Here is a 27,241-nt window from a genome sequence, read left to right as displayed (position 1 = left end):
CTTGTCCTGAATATATCAGTAGATAATACTAGCTAGAACTGCGTGTTAAGTAATGTATCCTAAACTACTAATAAGGTTATCCTAGTTGTACATTTCTTTATACTTGACGAGTGCTGTTGTCTTCCGTGACAGTCATAAACTCTACTTACACGTATTTCTTTCTTCAAAAGACCCAGAGTACTTTTAATCGTACCGAGTTAATTTTTTTAATCGTATAGGCCCCTAAAATCGCAATAAACAGTCGTAAAATGGCCGTATGGCTCAATGTAATTTCGTGTTTGACGAAAAGAAATCTCTCCATTATATCTTTATTTGCATCTCAGTACACGGTAATGTAAACATCCTAAGAGAGATATCTGCCTATATACTATAGTATATATAAATTCTCAAGTACTAGTCTCGTGCCCAAATGTTGAAGTTCCTTTGAGAAAGCGGATCATATCCAGGGATTGCACTCATATTTTTGAACAAGAGCAACGCTAGACGAAATCAGTGAAGGTAACGATAAACCATTGCCGTACATATAATACATTTAATTTTACTTTAAATCCCATTATAGACAAATAGTATTTAGTTCAACATTTTTTGCAACATATTTTGATTTTTATTAGCCCCGGGGTAAACGTTCAATGTTTGAAATATTTTTTTTACTTTGCTGACTAAAAATTTTCAAATTACATCGGAAGTGTTGTCAGAAATAAAAAGTTCGAAGGTGATACGATTGGACGAGTACTATATGTACAGTTCTACTCTTTGACGTTGGTTAACGTAGATTAAAATCATTCCCAGAGTCAAATATTATTGCACGGTATTGAAGTGGGGAGAGAGAGAGAGAGAGAGAGAGAGAGAATATACGCTATATTATTATGGTGTAGAAGCCCTTATTTTCAAACTGTTAACAATTGATTTGCTCGGTTCTACCAGCTGTTTCAATTAAAATAATGTCAAAGTTGATTCAAACGTGACGACCCCTAGTCATGAAAAATTAATATAATCAAAATAATCGTTGTATTGCTAAACTAAACAATATTTTGCATAATTTTGTCTGGTGGAAAGGATTATACTAAAATTCTACATCGAAGTAAGTAATTATGATTTATATAAAGGAAAAATAAATAATTGCAAACATAAAAACATTGTTTATAATTTGTACAATTCTCGCTATTTCCCTTGACGAGAACGATACATATATATATATATATATATATATAAGTTTGTATGATTTTCGTGGTTTGTTTGAACAACTACTATAGTTGTGCCAGCTGTAAATATCATCATCCCTGGTCATACCAATCAGTAAAATTGAAGAGTATATACTGTCGGTAGTTTCTTGTGACAAAATACCGAAATTGCAGTCTCTCGTTTTCGTTGACTGCTGAGAGGTATTTTAGAGCAAAGTTTTTCAGACTGAAGAGGCCATTAAGGAGTCCGACAGGAAAATTGGGAAAAATAAAGTCAGAGATGGTGAAAAACATCTGGCAGCTAAATCAAGAAGCAGCAAAATAAACAAACGAAATTGAGGAAGAAGAAGAAAGCAAAAACACATTTCTACTGCTATATAGTATATTGTAATGTATGTAGCTGTGCAGTGCAGTAGACTATATAAGAAGATAGAGAGAGGAGGGCAGAGGGAAAAAAGTTGAATGAGTTTCTGGCTAGAATTTCTGAATGGTTTAAAGGGCTTTGGAAGAAATTGGAAAGTTTGAAAGTTTCATTCAGGTTTAAATTGCTACGTTTGTGTTTGAGTGAGGGGGGGGGGGGGGGTGGTAATGCGTATAAGAATATCGGCGATTCTGTGGGACGAACTGTTTCGAAGGTGAGGGAAGACGTGTCGGAAAACGATATTGTGCTTGCGTATAGAGAGAGAGAGAGAGAGAGAGAGAGAGAGAGACCGGAAATTTATTATAAACCATTCACAGGCCGTAGCGTATTGGCCACGTCTGGATCGGTTTACAATGAAAGTAAGACGGGACATGTCCACCGTAGTCTAGAACGCTGACATTTTTGTGCCGGTGATATCAACTTTCGCAAGATCGATGTGGGGATGAAGATAGCGTTATACATGAGCCTTTGTCAAGTGTGCGTTTCGTGCATGCACCCTTCCTTCTTCTCGCACCACAGGATTTACCGTATTTTCTCACTCTCTTTCTCTCAAGGTCATACATTTTTCTAAGAATTTTTTCAACTTTTCCAGTAAAATTAAAGCTCGAGAGAAAAGTCTTGACTATTAAAATGGTTAAAAGGCATTTAATTTTCGCATGGAGATTCCTCCAGAAGAATTTCAATCAACGGCTCTCAAAAAGACATTAAGGAGTTGATTAATGGGTGTATCTGGATCATTAGATCGGGGAAGATCTATGGGTCGATGAGAAAGAACCTTCGATCGTTTCATGAATAATGCACCTGGCATTGGGTAGTATGGGTAATGATCGAGTAGCGGAAAGTCACGGTAGCGATATTCTACAGAGAGAGAAGGAAAAATAAACAGGGCTGAGACGTTAAAAGTGTCGACGAGCTTCGTGGATGACCATCGGAGCTGATGGTTGTGCACAGCCACCAATCCAAAGCTCATTCGGAAATCACCGAGGGGCTCCCTATATACCATGCATGCACATGCAAGATCATTTACAATCAGATAAAACGTAGCGAAATTATACGCCTGCGAGAATAAGAAACTCAAACACGCGTTGCTTTTTGCCACTTGAGAATTCCGACCACATCCAATGAGATTTCTTATATACAACTACAATGAGAGAATTTCAAACGATTATCTTAATTAAAGTACTCTCAATGCTAATGACAGTCTTTAATGAATTTTTCTTGAAACAGCTGTTTAACGGCAAAGCCCGATAATACCTATATCGGTTTCTCGATGCTGCATTTCCTAAAAATAATAATAATCTAGTGACGAACCTGGAAATTGTTATTATTTCCGGTCAGGTGCGATATTTCTTCCCATCATTTATTAAGTTGGATGATGAGACACGCTAGCATCTCGACGGCGTAACTACATATACACTATATATATATAACGCCGCGAGTCACCGAGATGCTATACTCTCTTGGTGCATGGTGCAGCAATTTTGCCGTTCATAAATGAAAATTGAATTTATTTTGATGAATATCGATTTTAATGATTCGATTAAGCACCGATTTTTTTTTTATTTGAATAGGGATTCGAGAGAAGTGAGACTACAAGCATTAAAAATTAGTTTGACCAATATAGATATTATCGCATCGATGGATAAGCAGCTATACGCATGTCGATAAATGGAGACAAAAATTGCCTCGATAAGATATGAGATTAAAAGATAACATGGAATTAATATATTTCTTTGAAGACGCGAGATTCGCTAATTTGATACGGGTCGAATCGGCTGTCATCAATTTTCAGATCTTTCCGCATGTGCGTTATATGCATTTATACGCTCCGCTACACCACGCACACGATGTTTTGATAAATGGTAGCCGCGATGATTAATAACCGGCTTTCGAGATTAACTTGATTTATCTTACTAATTCGCTACTGGCCAATTTCAAGGTCAGGATGACGCTGCAGGAGGAAACCCTCTCGAGCGGAATGGAGATGTTTCATGGGAGGTGAGAGGCCTCGAGGAGAGTCGAAAGTGTGCGTGAGACAGAGACACGCATAGGTAGGTAGAGAGAGAGAGAGAGAGAGAGAGAGAGAGAGGAAATAGTATAGAGAAAAAGTGAAAGGTTAGCAATGACTTTTTAGAAAAGGGAGGGGATACACACACACATGCGCGCGCGCGCGTACAAGTGGATCAAGGGCTCGCGAAGAAAAATAAAAGGTCCAAGTTTGGAGAAATGTGCGGATGCAAGAAGGGGAGGAAAGTTTTGCCCTTGAATGCACCTAACGAGAATGATAATAACAAGAAGTTTGCGGAGTGGTACGCAATGAGTCGAGGCAATTAATTAGCGGAGACCGGAAAGCGCACTTAACAAAATTAACGTGAATGTCGATATAAACTAGAAGCGCTTTCCCCCCGGCTGGTCGTACACGAGAAGATTTCTCGAGTTAATGGCTCCCTAAGTATCTGACGGTCGAGTGCATCGAGGCTTAAATTCAAATTTAAGCAATTTGCGGCGGCGAGAGCTACTCTAGCCGCAGCTAGATTATCAAACGAAAGAAGCACACGCGGCCGGACCATTTTTCTTTTCCCATATTTATCGACAGTTCAATATCCCCTGCGCGCACTTATGAGCCATTCGCGTGACGTCATCGGTTTAATGCAGGGAAATAGGGAGATCAAAGGGTGCACGCGGAGGGCTGTTTGCTGGCCAATGTAATTTTCTAGCCTCGGGACGGGCACTTTAACACGATGATGCTCGCAATTTCTTCCGCGAGTTCGCCTTTACGACCGGAACCTCCTCAATTTCAAGATTCAATGTTTGCAAACCAATTTCAAAAGGAAGCTCGCCTCGAGACTGCACTCCGGCTTTCCCTCACGCGCTAATAAACCTTAATAGCTCGGCTAATTTGCTCGATTAACCGACGCTTCTCTTATTCGCAAAATTATTTATTACTATAGATTATTCAATATGTTTCTTCTATATGTATATATACCTATCAATCCTACTTCCTATTTCAATCTTTTTGTCATATATATATATATATAGTTTATAATAAAAGAACCTCGAGCTTAAGAAGCATTTTTCCTTTAGGTAAATAAAAATGGGCTCATAGATGGAAGCTATATCGCATGATCCTAGTCGATAGTTGAATGAAATTCCATTCGAAAAGTAATATTCCGAGAAATAGAGTCCCTTTTTGTCGAACCAATTGAACGAGTGCGCCTACAGCCTACTACCTTTCTATACCGCGAGAACTACTCAATATGGTAGGTCCTGTGCTGCACAATATCCTTCTTCTTCCTTTCTATTTCTCCTCTCCAAATTCTACCACTTCACCAATATACAGTTGCGTATCATGCTTCTGGCCACACACGACTATCTCGTTCTCCCCGATACATTTGTCCTATATTCGCATATATGTATACACTCAACGAAAAAATAACGTAATATCAATAAAAAACGTTTCTTGAAACAATCAATTTTAATATTGTTAAGATCCAATCTACAAACTGTGCGAACCAATTTTTTTACACGTTTGCTTAATTTTATAAACAATCATTTGATCATCAACTGGTATTTTTACAGTTAATGGTAAACATAAAATGGTTATATTGTATAATTATTGTTTAATGCATTCAATTATTTTTTTATTTCGAAGAAAGTACGACACATTTATGCAAAATATTGAATGATCAATCGTCCGAGTCAATCTTTTTACATTAATCAACACAGTCCGTTTATTTACAAAGTAAACGTTACTACATTGTTGTAATTCAGCGAATTATTAAATAACCTCAAATAATTCATATCATTGAAACATATATATTCATTATTAGTACATATAAAATGTATTTAATAAAGGCTGTTAAGCAATAAATTATGGAGTAAATTTTTGTCGAGTGTAGTAGTGCATCAGGGCCAGTTTTCGTTTGCCTCCTAACTTTCGTGATAAATAAATTCCGGATGAACTGTGTAAAATTATCGGTCTCCAGTATAGTTACCTAAATTTATTGGAATTGACTGCTGAGTAAACAAGGCAATTGGGGTTCGAGTTAGAGGAATCAAGATTCCAAGATGGAATAAGCTGAGAATGGACTCGAAGATGAATTTGAAGATTCCAAGTTTTCGTAAGGTGGAGAAGGGGCAGAGGGTAGTAATTTATTAAGAGAGAGAGAGAGAGAGAGAGAGAGAGAGAGAGAGAGAGAGAGAGAGAGAGTAGAGAGGAGTGTAATGTTTGGGATTGGAGTTTTGTGGTGGGTTTTTATATTTTATACACGTGGTGGAAGACTCGGTTGCAGAAAGGAGGAGAAATGGAAAAATTGGATGGCAGCGTGAGATTCGCGAGAAGGACGATAAAAGTTAAAGGGGCAGATTCAACGTTTATTGTGTCTCTCTGGCCGGTCGTTATACTTACGAAGAGTTAGCATTATTACGTATAGAAGCTTGAAGCGCGTGTGCCACTCGGTCTATGAATGCGGTGCAATCAACGACCGCTTTCTTGCGATGTAATTGCACCTTACACCCACCCACGCATACACGCGATGCGCGTATAACTACAACTACATAGACATGATTCATCTCCGTTCACGTATCAGACCTAAACCCTTTTCCATTTCGCGCCCAGACAAGATTGCTCCTGCCAGTTTACCTCGGTATACCCGGAATGCTTAACTACACCAATAATCCAAATTCCCACAGGAATACGACAATAGTCTACTCTACCTCCCGTATTATACATGTATAACCAACAAACGATATTTTAACTGAGAAATTTTCATCAATCCAATCTAACCTCTTAGACTAATTTCATATAATCATCGAGACAATAAAGCCTGCGAGTTATTTAATTATACGACCTATGCAAGTATCTCATGATTGATTTAAAAATATCTTACATCAGGATACCACTTTCATTCTTAATCATTAAACTCGATTAAATTTTATGGTGGTTTTACTTGCTAAAAAAGGGAGAAGAATTAGAGATCGTACATAGTCGATTAAAAATATATATGAAAGGCACAAAAGGAGTTTTATAAGGTTAATTTATGCATTATAGCACTTTCCCCATTTTATGACACAAAGGTGCGAAAGTGTGATGTCGATAAGAGTGTGCTCTAGGCTTATCGAGGAAAAATGGTTTGAGTGATGCATGCGTCTGATTTCAGTCGCATTTAGGTCAGGAAAGAGTGCAGATCTGATTGAACTAAAACGATTTAAGTATTAATAATTACAGCAACTCTGCGTAAGTTATTTCAGACTTTTCTTAAAAACATGTTAAATTTCAATGCTTTAAATTCATTTATATCGATCAGGAGATTAAAGGCACTAATTAATTAACTCGAATCTTCTCCAACTACAATGTGAAAGCTTTCGTAAATATTATAGTACCATCAAGGTGAAATATTGTCTACGACTAAATACTTTTTAAGCTTCATTACCTTGCTATAACTACCCTAAATAATATAACTTTAATTAGTTCCTCGTTTATAGAAAGTTTTTTGTCAAACGCTAAGCGCGTATCCTTATAACACTTTACCATGCAAAGGATAAATTATCGAGAGAGAGAGAGAGAGAGAGAGAGAGAGAGAGAGAGAGAGAGAGAGAGAGGACTAAATTTTCAGTGCATACTGAATTTATGTGTAAATTTAACTTTCAGTAAATTTATAACTTGACAGGTTTACGCATGGTTATCATACTTACAGTGGTGGACATATAATTAAGGGTACCAATGTTTTCAACATAATATCAATAAATAATGCATAAAAATAATGAGAAAAAAGGGATTTTTTAATCATCAATCTATTAATTTACTTGTTTCTTTATGAAAATATGATGAAAAAAGATGATCACCTTTGAAAATAATCGACATAATTATTTTTTAAAATATACAACCGATTTCATCGGAGTTTTTAGAAAAATACTCAGTTGAATACCCTTACTAAATGTATATTTTGAGTTTTTCTATTAAACAAATTTTCCTTCATTTTTTAAGTCATCAAATTTTCACAAAAGCGTTGAAACACGTATATTTTTTCACCCAAAAGAGTTTGCAAGTGAAAGAATAACAAATTTTTAACTTGGCTTGATACATTGACAGGTAACGGAAGGTCAGCACGATGGCTTTGCATCTAGATTCGCAAAAAATCAGAGCTGTAGGAGTTATCGTCAGAAAATTTGCCACGCATTTAAAGCCAGGTAAGAACCTTGCTAAAATTGCCCAAACATTTCCGATTTCACGAAGTTTAATCAAAGTTAATTCGCACCAGAATTGAAAGTTTCCGACGAGTTGCCTGTGACGCATACAGATTTGAAGCAACTAATATCAAGTAGAAAGACTCGTAGCGATCTGGATTGGGTTTGTGGGACGAATAACGACATCTTGTTCGAAGATGTAAGTTAAACTACATTCAAAATGGAAAATAATTTCACTGCACTGCAAAACCAAAAGTTTTGCTTTAACAAAAAAAACTTTCAGTCACATTATACACCTTATAACATATGTTGTTTTCATTATAATTTTGTGTCATTATAACAAATTAGAAATTAAATTCAATTAGAAGAATATAACTCTAATACAAACTTTTTTTCTAATTTGCAACAACTTGGACAATTCTAAGAGCAATCAGGAATATCTATGAAAAATAGAAAAGTTTAATAACGAAAAATCAGCTTTATTCACAAATAACGCGTTAAAATTAATTAAACTAATTTATAGTGGAAACAAACCATCTCATTACGCGTATAATGCTAACCGATAGCAAGTATATTCGTGCGAAAATAAAACTTATGGATTTGCAGTGTGTATACGTTTGCTGCGTCAATAATAATTAATTACTCGACCTTATATAGATGATGTAATTAATCTAATTCAATTAATTATTAACAGTGTGGTCACGTTGGCGTGATAACGTTAAATAGACCATCAGCGTTGAATGCTTTGAACTTCTCGATGGTGAACAAAATTACCTCGACTTTGAAACATTGGGAAACGACGAAAAAATTAGTGATAGTGGAAGGAGCAGGTGATCAAGCATTCTGTGCCGGGGGTGACTTAAAATTAATCGATTATCTGCACCTGCCGGATGGCGTGGATGTTCAACGACAATTTTTCCAGGCTCAATACTCGTAAATACTTTGAAATCTGCTAAGAGGGATGAAAGAGAGGAGATGGCAGTAAGCTATATAGGACATTCTAAAAGGAAGTTTCTTTGCAGATTGAACTATTTAGTGGGAACCTACAAGATACCGTACATAGCGTTGATAAACAACTTAACAATGGGCGGTGGCGTGGGTATTTCCGCGAACGGAATGTACCGCGTGGCTACGGAAAAAACTGTTCTTTGCATGCCGGAGACAGCCCTGGGTCTCTGCCCTGACGTTGGCAGCACTCATTTCCTCTCGAGGCTACCCTCCAGACTCGGACACTTCTTCGGATTAACGGGATACCGGCTGAAAGGTATTGGCAAATAAGAAATTTAATTTTCCTTGCCCACTTTGGCCTGGAACGCCTCGAAACCCCGTCATTCGTGAATGAAGCAACGAGCTAAACTATTTTACCACCCGTGCTCTCCCTCTCCCCCCCCCCCCCCCCTCTTTCAACGTTGAGCTCCCACTACGAAACTTTCAAGGCGAAAACTTGGCCACTCGAAGATCGACGCTTTTTCACCCCTTTCTAACCATCCCATTCTGCCTCGGGATCGAGTATATTCTCTGCAAACTACTTTCCAGCCTGGAAAATTTCTATTTATACGCAGGTACTTTTTAATTAAACGAAAACTGTTTAGTTTAGTCCGTTGATCAATCTCGTTGAAGAGGGTATTTGGCCGTTCGCGAGAATCACGATCCCAGCCTGTTCGTCTTGAAAGTTTCCTATAGAGAGGGAGAGGGAGAGGGAGAGAGAGAGAGATAGAGAGAGAGAGAGAGAGAGAGAGGGGTATAGATATAAGGAAACAATGGTCGAGTTTTCTTGGCTAAGAGCATTGGTAGAATTTAATTTCGGAAGTCAATGAATCGTGTATTGGTGCTGGTTCGTGTCCGGTAAAATCCTATTTGGAAAAGATGCTTGAAAAGACGTAGAGTTGTACGTACAGTTGTGTTAAAGAGAGATGGAGGAGGGAGGGGGTTAGGGGGTGAAGATACCAAGAGTGGCAAAGGTAGATTCGCGCAGGAAGGTCAATGGGGTGTGAGCATGGCGAGAGAGTGTGATTCGAGGGATATGGCAGATGGTCCAAACTTTATAATCTATCGATTCGACAATACTATATACACTTTTATTATATGGCTTTATTGAATCATTCGACTAAACTTTAATTTGATACTTTATTCAGCTTTAAAATAAAATCAACAGGACTTATAGGGCGTGAGAGTCCTTGAGACTTTTGCATTTGACCGCTGCACAAGCACAGGACACCGCAACGCAACACAAACACAACATTCGCGTTAGCCACTGGCATCTTTCACTTAATATTTTAATAATTGCATGAATTCTTATATGAAGATAAAAGCCTTTACTTTGACCACACACTGCACTTCGACATTATATTGTTTTATAATAGATCGTGTTCAGATGTCAACGAAGAAAAGCGCGAAAACACAATGCAAGCAGGACACACGCGCCGCGCACCTACGATAGTCACGAGATTTTCACTGATTTCACTGTATTTATAGGGTTTTTTTGATCGAAGATGAAGAAAAATGCGAATTCCGGCGAAATAATTATTGAGAAAAAGTGACGAAAGTGCACTCGTGCGCGATTAGAAATTTAAAAAAAGTGCCGCGGCAGCCATGTTGAAAATAACAATTTCCAAAAACAGAAATACCAATTTTTCAATAATAATTGCCAGTATCTACCTTGAAATAACATAAGATATCGGGAAAAAGCATGAAAATTACCATTTCCGTATACAATGTGGCAGCTATACATTGGATATGCCATATTGAATTTTTCTAATTGACCTTGTGGAATGTAAATACACATTTGAATGTCAGCCGATCCTATAAATTTTAGTACAATACAATTTCATTGTCCATGCAAACTAAAATTACGGATGATAGAAAAATAATCTGGATATATTCACGTCTTTTAAGATTTAAACAGTAATATTGAAAAAATAACGGAAGATTCTAAAAGAGCTGACTCGAAAAGCATAAGAAGATATGCGACATAAAGATCCGTCCATATTTTCTATCGATCTCTATAGGATGGTTTTTCGGGTCCTGGGCTTAAGTGTAAATTGAAGTTTAGCTCGCGGCTTGGAACGAAATCGTTTGGAGCTTTGGCAGTCTGTGACTGTCCGATGAAAGCCTCGAGGGGCTTTCGCCACATCTGACTGGCGTGAATCGCTTGCAATGCATTTTGATTACTTGACGAAAGGCGTTGATGTGCTGCACACGGGTTTGGCGACTCACTACGTACCGTCCGAGAGGTTAATGGACTTGAAGGAAGACCTGCTGAGGATAGAAGATTCCAATGTGTCCAAGGTACTGCGAAGCCATCAGGTCGAGCCAGAGCGCGAATTCAGCCTAAAACCTTATTTGGAAAAAATTGATTACTGCTTCTCTGCAGCCACCATGGAGGAAGTCGTTGCGAGGTAAATTAACATGGACACTGCGATCGAGCCTCTATACAATATTTTTCATAAGCACCTATAAATTGCTGCGTCGAGAATAATCCTTTATTGGGTTATATACCCTTTAACAACTCGCTCTATTTTATCCTTCCAAAATCACAATTAATTATGGTAAACGGAGTAACGTGGAGCATCTAACGTGATTAAACTTGCTCTATCGAGCTTTGTGCTCGTGCCTAACCATGCTTGTGTTCGTGCAGTTACATATACTGCGCTATACATATGCCTGCCTCTGTTGCTCCTTGAATTTTATATATTTACTGGATATATAGCTGTGTGTGAGTTTCACATGAACGTTTATATTTCTTGGAAGGCTGGAGGCTGATGGATCGAACTGGGCAAAGAAAACTTTGAAGACTTTGGCCTACATGTCGCCAAACTCCTTGAAATTGACGAAAATGTCTCTCGAGAGGGGGAGGACCATGAGTTTAGCAGAGTGTTTAAAGATGGAGTACAGACTGAACATTTCTATAATACAGGAGAAGCACGACATTTACGAAGGTGAGTATTTCTCTCTCTCTCTCTCTCTCTCTCTCTCGGAGAGAGGGAGACTGTATCGAAATTATTCGTGAAAAGATACGCATCTCCTTTCTTCCGACTTTTCCACCTCGACAAATCGGAAAAGAAGGTAACCGATAAATATTCACGTTTCAGGCATCGGCTCGGCAGTTTACGTGAAAAATCACCTACCCTCCTGGAGGCCGAAGACCCTCGCTGAGGTCACCAATGAAAGCCTTTTACGCCGTTTTGAATCGCAGGATCCGAAACACCAGTTGGATCTCTGAAATTGCCAGTTGAATCGTTTTTCCAATATTTTCATGTCTAGCACACACATTACACAATATTACCTACTCGGCTCTTCTCTCCAGTTCACCAACACTCTCGCGCAATTTGTAAAATCTTGCTCTAGCAGAATTTGCTGCATATTTATCTTAACAATTGTATATATACATTTGGCAGCGATAATGCAATTTATGCAAAAGCGTATGAAATTATAAACGATCCAAGTACTCGCTTAAAACGCCACTTTATATATACGCAACTGTATTATTACGTAATATCATAAAAGCTTCTCTTTTCAGTGCTCCTCCGTTGGAACTGTTTTGACCGGTTGCTCGAAATTATAATTATTGTTTTAGCCAACACTCGCGCGCAACTTGTCAAAGTCTTGCCGAAGCGGAATCCGCGTAAGTATATTCGTCTTAACAATCGCACCTTTGACAGCAGTGATGCAATTTATGCAACAGCGTTTAATTATAAACAAACGAAGCACTGGCGTAAAAGGCCAGTTTACATTGGCCATAACCACGATATTACGTAATGTTATAAAAGTTTTACTTTTTTTTTCAAACCTATATAGCTCCTATCGGTACAAACTCTTTCGACTGGTTCATCGAAATGAAGTATTGTTTCATCGAAAGCACCGTGCGTCGCGGTATTTCGCGAGGAGGGTATTAGGTATTTTTCGTTGCGGCCTGCAATCAAATAAAACGGGCGGAGCGTGAAAATTTTAGCGAATTTCCAGCGTATCGTTGGGAAAGAGAAATTGTCAGCTAGTTTTTCACGCTGGATGACTCGATTTCCAGGTGAGTCGTCGCAGCTCGCTAAAAGGAAGGTAGAAACAAAAATAAGAGGAAAGCACCGGGAGCGTTGTTGCAACAGCAATTACAGCATTCCACGTGTACATTTCATTAGGACAATCTGCAATGACAAATTTTTCGACAGCATTTCCGCATGGTAAATAAAAACTCAATTTCTTTCGACTTAATTGCAATAATCATAGGCTTGGCTGGAGAATTACTGGCAAATATTTACCCAAGGTCGACGCTACGTAACGGACTGACGTCAAAATCGACCCTTTCCTAAAGGGATAATTTCGCGAAAGCATCGACCGGTACATATTCGACCGTTCCTTTAATTCCAGTCCGGTCAAATCGTTCCGAGCCAAAAGAACACGCACACCGATACCTCCGTATAAATCGAATTTAATGACGGAGACTCTCGAGCAATTGGATATTATCCAACTCTTCCAATCAAGCCTTCAGCTTATTCTCTATAAAAAACCTTTTATACATCGCCCGCCCTCTACCGCTTAAAATCCCGTTTCGTTTGATTTTCAAGACGGGCAATGCGTAATATGTATAGCGTTTGGTGCACGGTAACAATAGCAATGAAACGACTCGTGTGAAAAATCATCGCGAGTGTAAATCGTTGAAAATGTGTTCGGTGCGAAATTTATTCTGTCAAACTTTCTTAAGTGCTAATGAATATATATTTTCCCACATTTCCATGTAGATTTTATTAGTTGGTCCAGAATTGTTCGTACCAGTGTAGGCAATTTTCGACAAGAGTAAATAGAACATGCCGTTACAGCGTGTACGGAAAATTAGCCTGTGTTGCCTAAAAAAGAGCGCGTTCATTTGCATGTAGGGTAATGTGTGGCTAAACTGGCAAAGCAAACGGAATCCACTGAACTCGAGCAACTTTAACTTCGCCAGCTGCCTCATCGCTATATACGTGAATGTTATTACAAATGTACCTTTAATCATGTAACAATACGCCGGATCTCATCATCGCTATATATTTCTTTCAATACGACGCTGTGAATTTTATTATAGCAAATCTATATGTATATAAATGAAAATATACTGATGCGTGTATATATAAAAGTTCTTTCTCTACCTTTCCAATTGAGATATATGTTTTATGATAATATTACGAGGCCAATAATTTACCAATTACTAGGATGACGGGCTATTTAAAATTCATCAATAAGCTTTCCGAGCAGCCAAAGGAGGGAGTCTTTATGAACGTGTCTCGTTCGTTTGGTAAATTTCTGCAACGAACTGGCTGGACGTATAATTAGAAGGGAAACGTGTTATTTTCGGATAATTGATTTCTGCTTAAAGTATGATTAATATTGCTATATATGTTATAAGCACATTTAACATTATAGATGCATATTACGCAATACATGTGTGTGTACGAGGTGTACCACGAGCAATCGAGTAGTATCAGTCGTGCTCTGTAATTTTGGCCGTCGGTATTACGAAGCTTTGCCGTAACTCGACAAGACCAAATTGCGCTATTTAACGCTCGCGAGAGAGCCAGCCTCGTAAATATTCGTCCTTTGATCTTTCCTATAGTACTATATTACAAAAAATAATGTCGACATTAGCAATTTACACCGAAACTCTTCTCGTACGATCCAAAAATTGATTTTACAATGGGGGGAACGGCGAGTTTCCGTGAAAATTAAACCATCCACGGCATATATATATATATATATATTAATGGTGAAAAATATTCGATCATCGTGGAGAGACTGGACGATCGACACGGTTAGAGGTTTCGTAATTAATTACGCAAGAGGCGAGCTATGGGGGGGGGGGGGGGGGGGGGGGGAGGTTTGGAGAATAAGGGTGCGGGAGGGGGGTGAGCGAAGGAAACGAACCAGCGGTGGTGTATAATTCTCCGAGGCTCATTAAATTTGGAATTCATCGAGTTGCAAGGGAAAAGTTTTCAATCATCGTCTCTGAGTCGTCTGGCGCAATTCGCGGTCGACTTAACTTTTCGTAGCATCCTCGCATAGCCTCCTCCCCCCCTCCGCCCTTTGCCTTCGCCACGCCATCCAACCGTATTTTCCCCAAAATTTCCAAGAGGATCCAGCCCAGACTTGGCGTAACGTGAAATTTTAAAGCCAGTTCGGAGTATCCTAGGCGCCCCTTTCCTCCGCCCTCGATTTCACATTTAGATTTCCTACTCCATGAATAAATTGCCAATAGACACGGAGGGCACGGCTGTATGTATATATATATATATATATAAGTACATAGGTATACAGGATGGTATATGGAAATCCAGTAGGTCACCAAACACACACGCAGCATCGTTTCTTCCGACGTTGCAAGGCGGCGATTTAACGAATGCCCGAGGAAACGCATTCCTTCCGGAAACGAGCCACTTATATTTACGAACGGTCTTCCCGAAATCATCGGAATGAAACGGTCCTCCTTCTGATATATTATATATATATATATACCTACACGTGAACGATGATGCAGCCGAATTCACATTTTCCACTTTTCTCCTTTTCCCTCGATTATTCGAGTCCTCTGGTCGAATCATTTTCAACTGCAAATGGTTCTGCAGATTATTAGCTTCGAAAAGCAGGCAGGCAGGCAACTGCGGGACGTGTTCGGTATTTGTACGCGTGTATAATGGCAGGAAGTAATCGGACCGAGTAGTTAGAGCGAGCAACGATAATACTGCTAACCATAATATGTATATATATATAATATATCGTACAAATGAAATTAGCTTTGATCGGTGTTCTAACTTGGCTGCTTGGTCAATGTTATATTGATTCAGTTTAAGCAAACCGGGCGTAATATCGCTGCAGGGAATGGATCGTTTCGGAACGAAGGACGCCATGCAGACAAACACGTTCTCGTGTTTGCAAACTACGCATTAATCTTAATTGCAATTTCCTCGGCATAAACAATCTACGAAAATATTTCACATTTCCCATTTCCGTTTTCAAGCGTTCCCCGCTTTTTTTAATTCCACTATTAATCTCGATATAATTCCATCCCCTTTTAAACTTTTTCTTTTTTGTGTACGCAACAATCTTCAAACGACTTTATTATCAACGACCAGCCAGGCTTTCCAAGATTTACCGGCTGTGTGAAAAGGTGCATACGATGCAGCGACACGAATCGAACGTTAAACCAGTGATATCAATTATCTACGTGTATAGGGGTATATATATGTATATACGCATAGGGAATTTTGCAAAGCTATATATACCTACGCGCAGCAAAGCGTCGCCTGCGCGAAACGAACAATAAAATCTCTCGCTCGCAATCCCCTCGCAAAATGAAGTTTATAATCTTGATTTAACCCCAGGCACACCATATGAAATACAATTTGCCACGGATTGAAATTAAGCTTGATAAAGCAACAGGCTTAACTATCGAAGCTCCCGACAACTCCTATGCGAGACTCTATACTACGTACATATATATATATATATATATATACATGTACGAGGTGTAGGAGTGTTCCGAGGGACTAATTTCTCGACAAAACGGCCGACGCCGTAAATCGAGGCAATTCGATAATTCATCGATCGGGATGAGTCAAAGAGAGGCGAGAGTTTTCCAAACACCATTCACCGTGCAGAGATTACCGCTGCTAAGGAATTATAGCCTCGGAATTGCTATATCGCGAGAATTTCTGCCTGGATTCATCGACGAAACGTTCGAATAAACTTTTATAGAATTTCTCCAGCTCTCGTTAAAATCACAAGGGTTTTGGAATAAATATAATTATATAAGCATGCAGTCAACCTATCGAAGGTTTCGGTAACTTTAATGGTGTATATGTATGTGTGTGTACGTGTATATTAGCAACGTTCCGGGATGCAGGGACCAATAATCCTCGACAAAACGGCCGACGTGTAAATCGAGGCAATATGATGTTTCATCGATCTAGATGAGTCAAAGAGATGTAAACAAGTTTCCAGATATCGTTCTCTATATCTATACAGAAATAATAACGTTTCCGAGGAATCATAGGCTCGATGGTATCGCGAGAAATCCTCCTGGATTAGTCATAGAAGCGTTTGATCAAGTTTTAACCAAGATTTATAGTTCTCGCATCAAAATGATAAGAGTTGCGGAGAAGATAATTGATCTAACGCTCAAAGTTATTTAAATGTATAATACTATCGAGATATTACAAAGTAATAAAACTTAATTACCGAAGCTTTCGACAAGTGCAACGTGACGCTCCGCGTACAGGTCCATCGCAGCGTAGCAAAGTGCAGGGACCCAATCCTCGACAAAACGGTGGACGTGTTAAATCGAGGCAATTTGAAATTTCATCGATCGGATGAGTGAAAGAGAGGTAAATAAATTTCCCAGCCACATTCGCTACAGAAATAACGTCGCTGAGAAATTACAGGTTTCCGATGGTGCTGCGACAAGAACTCTTGCTGAATTGCTCGACGAAGCGTTTAAATAAACTTTGACAAAATTCTAGTTCTCGCAATAACTTGTAGAAAAACGACAAGAGCATCGTAAAAAATAATCAAGGATAAAAGGTCCTTTAAAAATATAACTGTAACATATCACTGTATAATATAGTTGCAGTAATGGAGAGGGAAGTTAATTTTGAAGAATTCTCTGTGGCAGTAAAAGAGGCGTGTCTATCGCGAGATGGGCTCGGTCGCTCGGTGGCCGCAGCGTCCCGAAGGACGATCGATAAAACTTTAAATGAACGACGCGTGACGTAAACACGCTCGATTAATGATAAACGGTAATTGGAAGGCTATATCGGCTCGAATCCCGAAACGATCCTAAATTTCCTTCCAACGACTTCCGAGAAGATGCGTTATGGATAGCAATAGCGACATTTCAGCCTCGACGGGAAGGAACTCGGCGCGCACTCATCTTTATGGTACACGGAGGCCACGGGGCCGGATTTTCTCCAATACGGAATGACCTTTGCTCGCGAGCGTGGGTGTCGAATACATCGACGCTCGTCGAGTAAAAGAACGAGCATATCGCTCGATAACATTCATTTTCTTCAGCTATGCCGTCAGCTTATTTTCTTCCCTCCCTTCTCGCTCCTATACATCGCACCCCTGGCTTTCCAATATGATCCTTGCGAGCGGCCTCTCCGCATTCCTCCTTCCTAATTATTCACGCAATTAGCCCAGTTTCGCACGTCACTCGAGAATCGAGAGCTCCACTCCTGTCAGTTTAATCCGCCTGAAAACCTTTCTGCGTCATTGAATTTCAATTGGAAAGCACGAAAACTCTTCGACGATCCTCCATTCGTCGGCTATATATATATTATATAATAAAAAATATCCCGGCTTTTGCGAAAGAGGTTATTCAGTTTATCGAGCTTGCGCTTGTCTCATTGGGCTCGTTGCTGATGGTGAAACGAAGCAATTTTCACGAGCGTTGGGGAGAGAGAAGATGAAATTTGGGCCGAGAATCCCTGCAGGTTGCCGACTGTGCAACAAGGACACAGAGGTCCGTTAGCATTTGGACACTTCTGTAACTGTGGAGATAAAGACGGGCTCCGGGCTTATACAAGAAACTTGGCGGAAGCTGCTAAATTAGGTCGGTCTCGTGTCAACGTCAAAGGGACTCATCTTTAAGCTTCGCTTCTATTCATGAAACAGCCTGATTGCACCCGCCTCGAAATATACCCCGAGCTAGTGTCGAGTGTTGGCATCGGACCGATAACGCACACACACGCACACGCGCGCGCGTGCACATGTACGTACGTCTTACTAAACGTAAACATGGCATTTGCATCGAAAGAAATTAATTACTTTGGCTCAAGTTTTATTCGACTGGTATACATAGAAGCAAGGATGCACTCTTGGATTTTACGAGCAACTATGTGCCACTTGCACTGTAGTGTGAAACTACTGAGGAAGAAAGAAATGGGTGGGGGGATAGATAAGAATGCAACGGAAGAAGATGTTATACAAATTCAGCCTCGAGTTTGGGAGGAATAAATAATTTTAATCGATGGAGGCAGCATGTAAACACAACTATACTACTCGAGCAGAGAGAGAGAGAGAGAGGATTTTCAAGAAAGCTGAGGTAATTGTTTCTATCGACGTTAATTCAGTTTGATTCGAGCAAGAAACTGTAGGCTATAACTTCTCTAACGTAGAAATAAAAACTAAATTTATAATGAGAAGATTCGTCCTCTTCGTCGTCGATTGGTCACGTAAAAGTCTTATTTGTGATAAAAAAGATTTTAATTTCATTTTTTGACGTATAAATACGGGTCCTTGTAGCGCAAATATTTGGATAGGTTTTAATTTCAATAAAAAATGTATAAATAAATATTTCATCATTCATATTGTAAATGTAACTTTATTTAAAAAATACAAAAGATTCGAAGAATCCGCGCGGATTTTCAGAAAACGAGTTTACTTTGCTCGTTTATATCGTGTTGTTTTAAAGATATATATTCTGGACTGCACAGGTCTCAATCTATGGATCTCGTTCAAAGGTCGGACGCAAATTGCCAACTCTCGACAGATAGCGGGTAAATGACCAGAAGCGTATTTTCAGTAGCGAAACGTTTCTGGCAATCAGCGACAACGAAAAAGAAAGCAGGTTGAAAAAAGAAATCACCGAATAACAGAAAGGCGAAAGAAGGAATTTTGAACGGGAGCCAAAATGGTAAACGAACGCTTAAACCGTCTGCTCCCATATACTTTTCGCACACCTCTGGCTAATATTAACTATCGCCTCTACCCTTGCTCTCACTCTCCCCCCCCCCCCCCCCCCTCCTATCTACCATTCTATACCACGAAAATAAGCGCCAAAGAGACTAGAGAGAGAGAGAGAGAGAGAGTGGGATGAAGAATAATAGGAGGAAATGGCTGCAAAAGAAAAAATAGTATTGTTACTATATATGAGAAGCATATCTTCGAAAGGGAGATGAGATGTCGAAGCGTGGGAAAAGTGGGCGATCGGTGCGCGAAAAAGCGTGTGTTGGGGCAGAGATATATCCGCAAAGATTATTATCTTACGTAACGGTTAGGTTTGGTAAGACGTTTCATGCCGGAGGCTCTTAATGGAGTGGAAAAGTGGGCAAAGAAATTTCTTTTAGACGAGGAGGATCGAGGCATGTCGTAAAGTTGGAATTGCGCGCTTTGTCGATTGGCGATATCGATTTGCCTCTGCCAGTTTAGTCGATCGATCCCCTTTTGTTTCAGAATTCACTGGCGGTAAACCTTCCGGTGGGGCAGACTTTGTCCTTAAAACGCCTACAAAAATGTACCTCACGTCCATTTCAGTAATGAGAAAACCTCTTATCGTCCGTTCCAGCCTTACCTTTGATACTTCCACCGCACCGCCGCCGCGCCGCCACGCCGACTCTCCACCTTTTTTTATTACCATCCTTTACCAACGAAAATCTTATCACACTCCTTTCTTCCTCAAAGCATAAAACACCCTGTAATTATTTCAATACACCCAGCTTTGACCACGACCGCCTTTTTTTAGCATCCCTCCAAGCCATTTTTTCATTTTTTCGTCGCTGCGCTTAATTAAAAAACTGAACCGTGCTATACCTACCTCTACGAGCGAACGACGATTCTTTCAGGATCGACTCGTTATGTAAAAATATGCAAATTTTCTCTGCTCGCGATTGTAAAAGTATTAATTTTTATGCCGCGTGAACGATGATGGTGAGCTAACATGCATCTTAGTCAATTAAGGTACAATGGTCCTCTATGCGAGAAAAGGAAAGACCTTATTAAGACAGGTGTTTATATACGTATGTTGCCCTTATAGCGCACACATTAACATGTACCACTGCTAATTGGATGTTCGCCTATACTTATTTCAGTAGTTTGAAGAGGCGAGCGTGGCAATTATGTGCAATTAATTAAACCAAATATTTAATCCCTTAATGCCGCTCACTAAAATTTCTCGAAAAAACCTGTGTTTAGTCTCCCCGTGCTCGCTCGAGCTAATATGCTAGCGTTTTCTCAGAAATGTATAACACGTGTATGGACTCTTATGGATATAAGCGATAAGTCTCGTTCTCCGAAGAAACAGGATTTCGAGGTAGATCACATTGACTGAAATGGGCTAATTAAACAGTAATGTAGTAATTAAGGCGGCATTATTAGCCGAGAGATTATTATATCTGTCACAATTGTCGTAATTAGGCTAGTATCTTTACACCTTGCACTACAGAGATATACCTTGTAATTTAATGCCGCGTCAGACAGTTGCACTATATATTTTTCCAAGATCAGACCTTACGTATATGCACAGTCTTTTATTCTCGATCGTCAGGCCATTTCAAGTGGAGTTTTTTGCTAAATTACAGTGAGCCGCAGTCCACCCTGGCGATCAGAGAGAGAGAGAGAGAGAGGATAAAACAGGGAGAGGGAGAGAGGCCGGTGTAGGTGAGAAACACCTTCCTCCAATTGTCTTTTTTATCATTCGCTAATTCAACGATCGCTTCGCGGGTTACGATCTGTATTTTTTTTTCTTCCCTCCAGATTGACTCTCGATAATGGTTCGTTTTCATCCGAGCAAACTTTCTGAAAGAGAGAGAGTGAGAGAGGGGGGGGGGGGGGTTGCAATAAGAGAGATAAAAAACTCTCATGTTATAAGACGTAAAACTCGAAGGCAGGTAGCGAAATAGAAGTGTAGAAAAAATTCCATGTGCCGCTTCGTTAAGACATAATGCGATGTAAATGTGACTGTGAATAGGCAAATTTCACGCGCTAGGAGCAACGTTTGAATATACACTGCAATTCGCTCTCTTTCCTCCCTTCGAAGGATTTAATTAAACCTTATAATTACGCGTCATAATATTCTCTGAATATAATATCAACTCGCCGTGCGCAATACAATTCTAATTTTTTTTAATATCACTCAATTTGTATGTGTATGTGTGTGCCATCTCTATTCCTTATTTAATTTAAAGGAATAAGTAATAATCCGAATTCGTTCATTGCTCGTGTAAAAACGTGTTCGAGAAAGAAGGTGGATATTTTCTCTTTTCACCTTTTATGAATATTAAAGAAATAAGATTTTAGGTTGACCCGGAGCGAGGGGAAGGAATGGAGAGGGGAGAGGGGGGGGGGGGTGAGGCACGGATTATCCAAACTCCGAAGGAGCGTGGAATCGATAAGAAAAGTGTTTTTGCCAAGGTTTCTCGTGTAGGTATTGAATGATTTATGGATTTGGGCAAAAAAGCTTTACACGAGTCCAGAGTATTTATCGTTATAGCACTCGCGATTTATCGGTACCACTTCCCTGAAAAAAAAAGAGCACGGCGGGAGGAGACGTACCCGATCTCTCTTCAAAGTTAAAAGGGGCAACGCGTGCAATTATCACGGTAGAAGAGTATAACCATTGCTACGTTGCCTGATTTATATATCCTTCGTCCTAATTTATATATATATATATATATATATATATAGGCCCCTGCATCCCTGAAAAACACTACAATCTCGATATTTCCAATCCATCGACCCGATTGCGTATATTATTGGCGAGACGCAAGAAAACATGAAAATTTAAATTGCATTATTTCGAGACAAGGAAGTTGCGAGGAAAAGAGCATACGGAAAACAATAAGGATAGTCTAGCCGGGAATCGTTACACGATATAGATGGTGCGGAACGTATGATTTCGTAAGAGAGAATTTAATATTACAGAGGGATCTGCGATAAAGGTTTGTTCCGGTTTCTTAACACGTCATTTGGTCCGAATCGCAGAGACGCAAAAACGCAAATGACTGTAAAAACAGCATTTCCAGTTTCAACTTTACTTCTTCCAGTACACAATCACCAGCAGTGAAAATACCTGTGCTATGCTATATATATATATATATATAGCGTCTGAGAAGATTCACAATGATTTTGCTAGAAACGGCAACGATCCAGTTAGACCGAACGCTGCGCACGAGCACATTATCTATACATGTATGTATATATAAGTGCAAGAAGGTATTTACCAAGAGAATATTAATTGAATTTGTAGAACAGCATGATGTATCGCTACGAGAAATATAAGAATCCGAACGATTATTTGTTCGATTTCACGGAAGTCTGTCGAGATGTTATCTGGACGGGTAAATTTACCGCAGTCTTTTGAAACGAACGACGAGGAATGCTGCCTTAATCTGGCTGCAAATGAATTAACGACGTCATGTTTCGCCACGAAACATTTTTATCACTCGTTCGTGGTCTTCCCTCCCCTGGACGATTCTTTAAACTACTTTAAAGGCCGATATAATATATATATATCTATATATCTATATACGTATGTAGGGAAAATTACAGATCGTCCAAATTTGGAGTTTGACATTAATGCTCACCGCGTGTGTTTTATGCATGACGCGCGAGGTGTGAAATAGCGTGGCATAATGTGGCATAATGTAGCATAATGCGGGATAACGTCAGGCTTGATATTTGTTAAAAAATTTCATCGGAGGCGGAAGTGTGGAAATAAGAATTTTTCGTTGTTTCCATTTGAAGAATTTTCTTATTTCCGAGCTACGTGATACGGATACGTTGCTTGTTTGGATTCTCCTTGGACAAGCACTGGTGGATGGAGGAGGAGGAGGAGGGGGGGGGGGGGGAGCAGAGGCAGCGTAGAGGGTGGGGGGAGAGATCGCATTGGTGGTACACGGTTGTTGCACTCGCTGCGACACACGTACACGTACTATACGTAATACGTATGTATGCAATATACGTACGTCGTACACATAGGAAATCTCACCTACTCACGGATTGACAAGAACGAGCCAACGACCATAACCGTACGCTCCGATGCACATATATTCTCCGATTTTTCCCATGAATCTCCTCAAAGGCTCGCTGTTCTTGCGATTGCAGCCGGTGTTTAGGATTCCGGAAATAGATGAAAGCGCATTGTTACCACTTGGCTGATGATACTCCACTTGAAAGGAACGTCACTTACTTTTAACGCTCACCTTCGTTAAATACAATTTCTACTTTTTTTTTTGTTTCATTTTTTTTTTTTGTTGAATTCTGCGATTGTCAATATTTTATCAGCATTACTATTGTTATATATTATTGTTATGAACGTGGAACGAAGGAAGAAATTGGAGGATTCACGGTTCTTTATTGTTCTTTGGCGAAGAATGGAAAAAAGTTTAGCGCAGAAAAATGATGCACCGGGAGTTAGTTAATGTAACAAGTGTTGTTGGCTGGGCGCCAGGGTTGAGAAAGAATAGCCAAATTTTGGAGAACGAATAGCGCGCACGGCACTCGCGCTCGCTGTTGCGGGGACGATTAATGCGATTAAAAGAGTCCGGCGTGCAGCGTGTTTCGAATTGCCTATCATAATGGCGGTTGTAAATTGCGGTCGTGTTTTACTTGCGAAAGTCCCCATTGCGGCAGAAGGTATTTCGCTCGAATGAACGCTCTTGCATGCTGTCAAATTATAAACGCTAGTTAAAAATCGATGAATAATTATGCACTGATAAATACGAATAATTGCATTCCCTTTATATCTATAAACCTATCCGACCTTTAGACCTTATCACGCTAGCTGATTCGTGAAATTATATTTATTACCGAATAATCTCACATATATGTATATACACACTAATGGTTAGAGCTGATGGCCCTTTATATTATAAATAAAAGCAGATTATTATAAATACATATATATATGCTACCCTGTACTATATATGTATAATATATTGCGTATATATATTCTGACATATTATTGTTGGAGAATTAAATTCCACAATGTTAAAAATAGTATGAATAATAAATTTTCTAATGTCGCGCGTTGGCAGATTTATCGTAAACATTTTCTAGACTGTTTGCGTCCAGTTGGAAGAATGCAAGCGAGAAGTAGCAAAGAACTTTGGTCAGCGTTTGTTCCGCAAAATGATAGATCTGTCAGTACGAAAGTAATCTATTGCGCGCGAAGCGGGAGATCCTCCATGCTCTCTGCTCTTCCAAGTCTTTTCCAACCAGATGCATTCTGAAAAAGGATATAAATGAACACTGCAAATTATCGTGTCACTGCTTCGTCCCATCTTTGTGACTCGAACGTTCAAAGCTTTCTATAAAACAATATATATATATTAGGGTGGTCATTAAAAAAAAAAAAATTTCGCGGATCCTTAAAAAACACTAGTATTTGATGAGAAACTACAGTGGTTGAAACCTGTGGCCTGACAAATGATAGAAACACGTGCCTCAATGCGATCAAATATAATTTTCGAAGAATTTTAGTTTTTCGCAGATAACTTATCAAATATTCGATTCTATGAAAAGATGCATATAACCTTTTCTCTGAAGAATTAAATTCTACATAATAAAGGTTCTATACATTTTTCTTCTAAAATGCATACTAATCGAGATATTCCTGAAAAATCGATCCTCTTTTTCGTTTATACACATTATATTGACATATGCTCATATGAATAATTATTTTTAGTTTACCGTACAATTAACATATTTTATTAAATGAAGAGAAATAAAATGTGTAACTACAGCGAAATTAGAATAACTACTCATATGAGCATATGTCAATATAATGTGTATAAACGAAAAAGAGGATCGATTTTTCAGCAATATCTCGATTAGTATGCATTCTAGAAGAAAAATGTATAGAACCTTTATTATGTAGAATTTAATTCTGCAGAGAAAAGGTTATATGCATCTTTTCATAGAATCGAATATTTGATGAGTTATCTGCGGAAAACTGTAAAATTCTTCTAAAATTATATTTGGTCGCATTGAGGCACGTGTTTCCATTATTTGTCAGGCCACAAGTTTCAACCACTGTAGTTTCTCATCAAATACTAGTGTTTTTTGGGGATCCGTCAACATTTTTTTTTTAACGACCACCCTTATATGTATACAAAGCTCTTAAAACTTTGCCTTAAATCTTATTGAACCGATTGGGTCACACGTGTCTCCTCTTAAACTGCCACGAATCGTTTATTTGCAGGGAGATTAAAAAATTCCACGGAGTGATCGATGTGGGAGCGTGTATATATATATATATATATATAATTCTGAATGAAAGATCTTGTTGAATTTTTCTGAGAAAAAGAGCAGAGTACAAATATATATAGGTTAGTGTACAATATATCTATATAGGTTGTACTTTGTCAATGTCTTAAATGAGAGTTCTTTGGTATATATATATATGTATATATAAAAGACAATGTTACGTTTAACTCGTGACGTATTTCCGCAAAAAACTGATATCGAAAGGTCGAAGAAGCTTTTTGCCAACTCTCGTGGAAGAATCTCGAGAGACTCGTAAATAATGATTAATGGCCGGGCTAATTGAAGGAAGGCGTCCATATAATTAGGATTCTTATGGGGAACAGGTTTCCTTATACGCATCTCTCTGTTTTTTCAAGTTATCTGGGCGGACGTTCGCGAATACATTTAGAGCAGTGATTTGCACGTGCCAAATGGGCGTTAAGCCTTTGGATAAATAAGCGAGAAATGTTGCCTCGTTAGCTTTTACACCGTGTCAGATCAGAGGTTCTCGCGAGCCCGATACGGTGATTTTTTTACAGCTTATATGCTATAGCCACCATCCCCGATATTCGGTACTCAACAGACCGTATAAAATACTTGTGCAATAAAAACCACGATCCTCTCTTCGAGTCCCTTCCATTGTGCACTATACTGGCAATCCAACTTTTATACATGCATGATTTTTGCAATTCAACTTTTTGCAACCATGCAATAATGCTCCGCGAGAACTTACGCACTGCGATTTTAACGTTTACGCATGGCAAATTGTTGAGCTACGCTATATATATATATATACAAGAGAGGCTCCCTTTCGCGATGCACCGGATGTAGCAGAATTTTTCTTTTTAACATAAAACTCTTGGAGCGAGCTCGGCCAATCCTCCAAAGGATTCAATTCTACAGAATTCAACACTGTCTTCCCGGGCTTCTATTACCATAGCACTGAGGAGTAATATTGGTAATTGAAATTCGTGATAGGAAAGATCGTGGATAGAAGATTGCACGCTTTTCGTAATTATAACTTGTACTCGTTATCGCGAGGACAATGAGAGAGATTGCGAGAGCTCTTAATAAAGGGTTACTTCCGTACTGCTGCCTCGATGTAATTAATTATGACGCAGACAAGTTTGCCGACGCTCGTATAATATAGAATATAATAGAAATCCTGAGGGCAAAGGTCAGCCTAGAAAAGGATCGAGCAAAGAGGAAACTCTCTTAATTCTTTATCGAATGTAGATGCATGACGTTATCGAACGATTACTCTTCAGGATCAAAGAGTCGCGCGGGTCGGATGATACAAAGATCGTCGATGAGGTAAAGCTGACGAAAGACCGTGTACCGCATCAGGAAATTCATTAATTAGATGAGTTTTTAAGGGTGTGTTAATTGAACGATTAATTAAAAATGCATGAAAGTAGTTAAGGAAAAGCATATTTGCGTTAGAGGAAATGAGATTTATGTGCCGGTA

At 39.1% G+C, this 27,241-nt stretch overlaps 2 protein-coding genes across 9 annotated transcripts in view; one reads left to right on the top strand and one right to left on the bottom strand.

Moving 5' to 3' along the window:
• Positions 1–27,241, bottom strand: part of LOC136783862 (adenosine receptor A1-like) — an 83,635-nt gene that overhangs the window by 11,573 nt on the left and 44,821 nt on the right. The window lies entirely within an intron of this gene.
• On the top strand, positions 6,760–13,881 carry LOC136783852 (3-hydroxyisobutyryl-CoA hydrolase, mitochondrial-like). The gene is made up of 8 exons (XM_066744171.1): positions 6,760–6,838; positions 7,694–7,791; positions 7,863–7,987; positions 8,483–8,721; positions 8,811–9,052; positions 10,970–11,186; positions 11,539–11,726; positions 11,880–13,881. Exons 2-8 carry the CDS (start codon positions 7,713–7,715, stop codon positions 12,008–12,010), a joined length of 1,221 nt encoding a protein of 406 aa, XP_066600268.1. The 5' UTR covers positions 6,760–6,838; positions 7,694–7,712; the 3' UTR covers positions 12,011–13,881.

Source organism: Prorops nasuta, unplaced genomic scaffold (assembly GCF_024137725.1).
Source record: "Prorops nasuta isolate Cenicafe-Biocafe unplaced genomic scaffold, Cenicafe_Pnas_1.2 PNAS00038, whole genome shotgun sequence".
Taxonomy (NCBI): Eukaryota; Metazoa; Arthropoda; class Insecta; order Hymenoptera; family Bethylidae; genus Prorops; species Prorops nasuta.
The sequence above is the reverse complement of the archived record's forward strand: the minus strand, read 5'-3'. Positions and strand labels throughout refer to the sequence as shown.

Bases quoted from the DNA above. Each gene is read 5' to 3' on its own strand.
- LOC136783852 (XM_066744171.1), top strand. From the start codon at position 7,713: ATGGCTTTGCATCTAGATTCGCAAAAAATCAGAGCTGTAGGAGTTATC. The intron at 9,053-10,969 runs GTATTGGCAAAT...ACTTGACGAAAG, and splicing joins AACGGGATACCGGCTGAAAG to GCGTTGATGTGCTGCACACG. The intron at 11,187-11,538 runs GTAAATTAACAT...ATTTCTTGGAAG, and splicing joins ATGGAGGAAGTCGTTGCGAG to GCTGGAGGCTGATGGATCGA.